This window comes from Aegilops tauschii, chromosome 1 (genome assembly GCF_002575655.3).
Source record: "Aegilops tauschii subsp. strangulata cultivar AL8/78 chromosome 1, Aet v6.0, whole genome shotgun sequence".
NCBI lineage: Eukaryota > Viridiplantae > Streptophyta > Magnoliopsida > Poales > Poaceae > Aegilops > Aegilops tauschii.
This window is the reverse complement of record NC_053035.3, coordinates 368,320,594-368,327,887: the sequence shown is the minus strand read 5'-3', so window position 1 is coordinate 368,327,887 and position 7,294 is coordinate 368,320,594. Positions and strand designations below refer to the sequence as shown.

The following is a 7,294-nucleotide window of genomic DNA, read 5'->3' as shown; positions in this document are numbered from 1 at the left end:
TGCTTTGAATGGCAAGTTGCCTAGCGCCTGGTGGGCCGGCCCAGTTGTGCGTGATAGTAACGGCGCGCTCGTTTGTACACAGACCGCGTATCGAAAATATTAATACGGGTAACATACTTTTAGAAAACGACCATCATGCCCTTTATTATGAAGAGGTATGCGGTAATCACAACCGTTGATGTGTTTACGGGGGGTCTACCGAAGCGGAAGTGTTCCTTAATATGGTCAGGGGAGTTTTGGGCGTGCATGGTTAAGCATAGTTGCCAAGCAGTGGCAGACACATCACACGTGATTTGTAAACATCATGTAGGGGTTAAGTCATTCCCTTCCCTGGTGCCCATGTATGTACTCCTGTTAGACTCCGGTTGTGGCTTTTATCTCCTTGATGTGTTCTCTTTATACCGAATACCGAATGATGTTACTTGTATTTTAATAATATAGGTGTATGCATCACATTGATGCAGATGCCGTGGGTGTAAACCTCCTTCTGAAAAAGGACGAGTCAATAACCTTGCATCATGCATGTACCCTTGGGGGATTCGCTACAAATGTCAAATTAAGATGATCCATATTCTATGACAAGTACCTTTCTTGAATGTTAGTTGTGTTGATGCATATGACCGACTTCCTAAGACAAAATAAGCCGCTACCAGTATGTAGATAGCTTCCTTTGTTTCTCTAGATATGAAAAAAAAAACATATTGTTTGCGACTCCAGTCTATTCATTTTTCAAATGTCATTTCCCTTAGTCTATGTGGCGTACTTGGCTTTTTTTTCAGCCATTTTTCTTTATTAACTGTTTAACTCCCTTGTATATGAAAAGACAAATCTCATGGTGGATGCCCATTAAAAAAATTATACCCCTTTGTGGTGTCCCCAATATGTTTGGCCGTTGATTGCGGAGATTACGCAAAACATTGTGGGCTCTAATCCAGTTTGAGACAGCTACCATTTGTTGATAATTATGTTTTTTCCAGAAACATGCACGGTTGTCTTTGATAAGAGGAAACTTCTCTTCTATGGGATATTTACATCTCTACATGTCATCTCCCGTTGATATTGTTTTCATGTGTGATTTTACTTGTGTGCATCCTAGATGCGTAGGCCGAGAGTTGAACTCTTGTGTGATTGCATCATCTATTGATGTGGTTGCAAAGACTCGATAAAAGCTTGAGATTTTAGTTATTCAATAAAAGAGCAATGTTTGCCCAATTATTAATGGCAAAATTTTGATCAAGTTAAGAAAACCAGAGATGAACATCACTTCCTTCCTTAATATGGTCAGGAGAGTTTGCCCATACATGGTTAGAGCATCTACAAATCTGGCCCCTCAAATGTACGGGTTCGTCCGCGGGCAGTGATCAGACAGCCCTCAAATTTCGTCTTTGTATCTGAATACCTCATACTTAAATCCTTAAAACCATACAAACCATGCAAAGTAAATATCTACATAGTACGCAGATCAACTAAACCTACGCTAGACTACTCGTTGTCGTCGGAGATGTCCATTATCTCCGTTCCAGGCTCCGGGTACATGCGCGACAGACGCAACTCAGGCTTCGCAGCCGCCTCCATCTCCACTTTCACCTCGTCGAAAAGCGTGTCGATCTCTGCCTGTTGTTTCCAGATGAAGCACCGGTTGGACTCCACGTACGCCTCATCTTGGATGGACTCGAGAATGGCGGTTTGCCATCTCCGCCGCTTGGGCGACCTCGAACTCCGCCGTGGCGAAGCCTGCAACCAGCGCCTCCTCCTCCGGATCATCCCCCTCCATGGACCCCGGCTGCTGCTCACCCTCCTCTTCCTTCTCCACTTCCGAAGGCAGGCCGGCTGCAACCCGGGCGGCACACCTCACCTGGATCTCCTCCTGAATCTGGAACCGGAGATCCGGCGTTACCATAGCATACGTCGTCTTCTTCCGCCGGGACATGGCGGAGGCGGACGATGAGGGAAGATGGATACGGAAAGATATGAATGGGCTCGGGCTGGCGGCGCGGAGAGGGAGGAAGAGGATGTGGCTAGGGCAGGGGGGACGTTGTCCGGCTTCAATAGCTGGACTTTGGCCTCGGGTGGCGAGCCGGAGCGGCACCATGAGCCGTTCACACCCCCATCAGAGGAGACGCTCGTCGGACCATTAGGTGTCCGGACGATTTCGTGTAGGACCCGGCCGTCAGTCTGATGTGGCAGACGAGCCCAGGCCTCCCCATATCCGCCCTACATTTGGGCTGGATATGAGGGCTGGTGGTCATCCCGCCGGGCGTTTGAGACCGATTTAAAACATCCGAGTGGGTTTTTTTTTTTGACTTGCACTGACCGAGCGGGCGCCCGAGCGTTTACGATCGGTTTGAGGTGCTTGATTTACTGATGCTCTTAAGCATAGAATAGCTGCGAAGTATTGGCAGACTAAAGAGATTGCGTAGGGATTAAGCTCTTCCCCTTCCCCCGGACCCCGGTGTATTCCAGTCATGGTGGAGATTATTTCTCACGACGCACATATTCATGGTCTTAGCTATGTGACTGCCGTAAAAAAGAGCTCGTCACGTTAGAAAAGTCAGTGAACTCCGCAGGCACGCCACACACCATACCACTCTCTCCTCCCTTCTTTAAAAGGAAACCTAGCTAGCTGCAGCGAGACCAGGCCCTTCCACTTGCCCTCTTGGCTGCAGCTTCCTTCCTGATTTCACTCCCCCCCCCCCTGTCCTGACCTCCGCTTCGGGACTGGACTCCGGGTACGGTCGATCGCTGCTTCGTCTTCCTTACAGCTCTGCCTAGCTCCTCAATCTGCGGGGCTTCTTGTTCCGGAAACGGGAGAGAAGCCTTCCTTTTCACTAGATCTCTTTCTAGCTCTTGGTCACATATATGTAGACATCTTCATGTTTTGGGGGTTTCAATCTAGGGCTTGCTTTGAGATCGGTCTCGGCGCATACAAATTCTTGTTGTTTCTCTTGTAGTTCTGGTGATTTTTGTTGCAAGGAGGTCAAGCTGTTTCTTCCTTGTGTGCGTTTGGTTCCCTCTCTCTTTCTTGGAATCTCTCGAACTTCGTATCTAAAAGCGTAGATATACTTTCCCTCTCGACTTGGTTTTATGTGGTTGTGGATTCTCCTTGCACTTGCATGCGTACCAGCTAGCTCAGTATTAGCACAAGGTTTCGGTGCATGTTTCAGATCTGTCTACTTTTATTTTGAGGGTAGATCTATGAATCTCTCTATCTACTACTCCCTCCGTTCCTAAATATAAGTCTTTAGAGATTTCAAATGAACAGCCACATACGGATGTATATAGACATATTTTAGAGTGTAGATTCACTCATTTTGCTCTGTATGTAGTCACTTGTTGAAATCTCTAGAAAGACCTATATTTAGGAACGGAGGGAATACTACGTATATCATCTTTATTTTTCTTCATTTCTTTGCATGATATTCTGTTCTTAATTGTTTACGCTCAAATTTTTGTTTTTGCGCAACTAGATCTGGCCACTAGTACTAGACTTGATTCAAACTCGTCATTTAGGCGACTGAATTTTGGTCTAAAGGTTCAGGCTATTCTCAGTAGATGTTCAGCATCAACCCACGATCTGTTCATGCCTGCATATATCTATAGACTACACACTATACATGCATGCATGCAACTGTTAATTTTACTGTTTTGTTCCCGTCCTAAACTCGATCCCATCAGTATCTTTAAGCCCATATTTGTTGTATTCTTTCAAGGTTGGAATTGCTTGCTACCATGGGGAGGGGGAAGATCGAGATCAAGAGGATCGAGAACACGACAAGCCGCCAGGTGACCTTCTGCAAGCGCAGGAACGGGCTGCTCAAGAAGGCCTATGAGCTCTCCGTCCTCTGCGAAGCCGAGATCGCCTTGATCGTCTTCTCCGCCCGCGGCCGCCTCTACGAGTATGCCAGTAACAGGTATGCATGAGTACGTAGCTACCAAATATCCGCCAGAAAAGAAGCTTACCAAGCTAGACGTGACGTGATTACGAGATGCAAGCATGCTACTTTTTTGGATTAATATTAGTTTCTTCCTTTTCTTTTGGTAAAATTTGAGTTCTGAATTTTTAGCTGCAATGATGTGATTGTGTTTGATCTGTCTACCTATGTCTGCGAGGTCACTAGTCAAGCATGCTGTTTTTTGCATGCACGGGGGATGATCGATCTTATGCGTGTTCACTCACACAAAAATGAATTGTAGAAGTGCTTCTATTTGGTCCATGATTTTAGAAGGAGAGAATCAGAGAAAGTTCATTCCGAACCTTCAAATATTGCCTAAGGTCGGGTTTAATCCCAGGCTATTAAACCGTCTGCATGTAATAACACTAAGAATTAAAACTAGATCATGTCATGTATCAGACTATATGCTTCTGCTGTGTGGATGAAATCAAATGACTAGAGGTTGTATGGTCAGCTGACCGCAGGGTTTTTTAGCAAGATTATGTAACAAATATTTGAACTTTTAACAAGCCGAAAAAATGTGCAAAATGTGTTGATAATCATATGTATACGGCGCGATAATGTTTGAGTATATGCACCGCCACTGTATGTAAGGATCTGGTATAAGCTAAACTTTAATTAGCTAGTCTTTAGATGGAAAATGATAGGGCCGGGTGCATTGGGTGAGTTCGCTCATGTACAAGCTTTGAAAACGTATACTATTTGGTGATATACAACCCATAAATTTTGGCAGAAAATTGTGTATTTCCATGCTTCATGCAAAAACAAATATGTGTACATTCAAGAAGTACTGATGTACTACTATACTTCCTCTAATTTTTCTGGTGCACAAAAAGTAATAGAGAACAATTTTTTAGTAGGTTCGTGCACTTCATCAAATGCATTATTATACTATAATTTAAATTTCAACGATATACTGCAGTTCTAATGGTGGAATAATACTATTATCACACTTTAGCAAAAAACAGATATCACTTTCTGGAACATTGCTATAATTTGAAATTTTGAATGCATCATTGTTGGTACAATTCATCCCTTCTGATGAGGCTATTAACCCTATATTCATTGATGGCCGTATAAACTTAGCCTGCATTTGCCTTTTCATTTTCAAAGGTATAAAGAGTTTTGTTTAATTAAAATCCAAGAGTACGTATATACCTTCAATTGTCTTTACAGCCGCCGTATACGTACGTGTGACCATGCATATATATAATGGCTTGGATGCGTCAGCACGTGCAGCAGCCAGTAGGCATGGCATGGCACACACGCCCCTGAAATAAAAGGTGGTTTCGTGTTTCGTTCATGTGCACTGGGCAGAGTGAGATGTGGATGTGCATATGTGTTGTCATCAACAAAGTAAATGGGTGATTCGCAAAAAAAACAAAGTAAATGGGTGAGTGCATGCATGCTCGCTCGATCCTTGCATGGTGAAGGAAACCCAGGGTGGCTCTTCCTGCCAGCTCCCTTTCCTCTGCCGTGCTAAGGGTGTTAAAGAGCTCCTCCACTCGAGATTCAGATGCATGCATGCACATGCATGCCTCTTCCTATATACCCATCTCTCTATATTTTGTTGTTGATGAATTTATAGGATAGCTTCATTTGTACGTACGTCGATTGATCTAGGCTGGCTAACTGTCCTTTTGTGTTTCTGAATATTCTGTTTAGCACGCGGACGACGATCGACAGGTACAAGAAGGCTTCTGCAAGCGCTTCTGGCTCTGCTCCAGCTATAGACGTCAATTCTCAGGTGAGCGGTTATGTTTGCTGTCCCAAACACGCTGTTTAACTTGTGATCATATGGATTAATTTGATTTAGTAGTACAAAATACAGCTCACGGCGTTCTGAAAATTCTGTCTGACGAACCAATGCGCGCTGAGTAGTATATAACTGTGTTAGTACCGTCTACAGATATATGATTGATCGGCTGTTGTAGACTTAACACACTTGTAAAATGACAATATATGTGCACATACATAGCTATCTGATATGATCGGTCAGCTACTAACTGGTTCCAGCCGATTTACTTGATTTTCTACGTACACCAGCAATACTTTCAGCAAGAATCAGCGAAACTGCGCCATCAGATACAGTCCCTGCAAAATGCAAACAGGTACGTCCGTCGAATCACCCGGCCGAGGCTCACTTTCTCATCCTTTGGTCATCACCTAATATTTATACTTAATTTTCTTCAGGAACCTGATGGGCGAATCCGTCGGCAACTTGACACTCAAGGAGCTCAAGAGCCTGGAGAACAGGCTTGACAAGGGCATCGGCCGGATCAGAGCAAAGAAGGTGATTTTTGCTTTGAGATTAACTAGTCATATACTTGCATGTGCTTTTCACAGTTCCGGTCGTCAAATTAACCGATATCCATATGCACTTTTGGTTGCCAGCACGAGCTGCTGTTCGCGGAGATCGAATACATGCAGAAGCTGGTAATATACTAGTAATCCATAATATGCATATATATATATATATATATATATATATATATATGATTCGAGTCCCAATTATAATTATCCTGCTTCCTTCCTCTTGTTCATCGTCGCACCATCCGTCCATGCACGCAGGAGGCGGACCTGCAGAGCGAGAACATGTATCTCCGAGCCAAGGTACGCACATTCCTGCATGCTTCTCAGGCCCTGTTCGGCAAATCGCCACGGAGCGGAGCCAGCGGAGCGGCCTTCCAGCCACTCCTCAAATTAGAACTAGATCCTGCTCCGCTCCGGCGTGGAGTTAGAGAGTGGAGAGAGTCCGAACAGCCCCTCAGTATACTGTAACCAAAGATCGTTTGCTGTTGATCTCTAATAGTTTATGTTGCTCGTCGGTCATGTATGCAAGCAGGTGGCGGAAGCGGAGCGGCTGGCCCTGGCGGCGCCCCCGCCGTCATCGGGGAGCGGGGCGGAGCTGGAGGTGCTCCCGACGTTCGACGCGAGGAGCTACTACCACCACCAGGCAGTGAACATGCTGCAGGACGCCGCGGCGGCCTCCTCCTCCTCGCGCTACTCCCAGTCGTCCCAGGCGGCGGCGGCGACCACCGCTCTTCACCTCGGCTACCAGATTAAGGGGGCCCAACTTAACTGATCGACCGCTAGCTCAGGAGAAAGCACCCGCACAGTCGATCGATCCATGTCCTCTAGATGGATTTGTTGGATAACCTACGTACGTCTACTTAATTACCATTTACCACAGTACTGTATTGCGGTATGCTACCTAAATAATTGCGTGATGTGTGCGAAGCGAGGAAGTGTATATGTAGTATGGGACGTGGCTAGTGAGTACGAGAGCGTGTGCGTGTTGTGAAGAATGACCTGGCTTTTATACATCACATTTGTGAGCA

General features: G+C 45.3%; 1 protein-coding gene across 1 annotated transcript; it reads left to right on the top strand.

Annotated features, from left to right (window-relative positions):
* Nucleotides 1-2,623: 2,623 nt before the first annotated feature.
* On the top strand, nucleotides 2,624-7,294 carry LOC109734841 (MADS-box transcription factor 21-like). Its single transcript, XM_020294021.4, has 8 exons — nucleotides 2,624-2,729; nucleotides 3,711-3,911; nucleotides 5,619-5,700; nucleotides 6,000-6,064; nucleotides 6,147-6,246; nucleotides 6,348-6,389; nucleotides 6,525-6,566; nucleotides 6,799-7,294. The coding sequence occupies exons 2-8, from the start codon at nucleotides 3,730-3,732 to the stop codon at nucleotides 7,036-7,038; spliced, it is 753 nt and encodes a 250-aa protein (XP_020149610.1). The 5' UTR covers nucleotides 2,624-2,729; nucleotides 3,711-3,729; the 3' UTR covers nucleotides 7,039-7,294.

What these genes read in the sequence shown, in the direction of transcription:
- LOC109734841 (XM_020294021.4), top strand. Translation starts at nt 3,730, where the DNA reads ATGGGGAGGGGGAAGATCGAGATCAAGAGGATCGAGAACACGACAAGC. An exon ending in TACGAGTATGCCAGTAACAG is followed by an intron (nt 3,912 to 5,618) that starts GTATGCATGAGT and finishes TATTCTGTTTAG; the next exon opens with CACGCGGACGACGATCGACA. An exon ending in ACATGTATCTCCGAGCCAAG is followed by an intron (nt 6,567 to 6,798) that starts GTACGCACATTC and finishes GTATGCAAGCAG; the next exon opens with GTGGCGGAAGCGGAGCGGCT.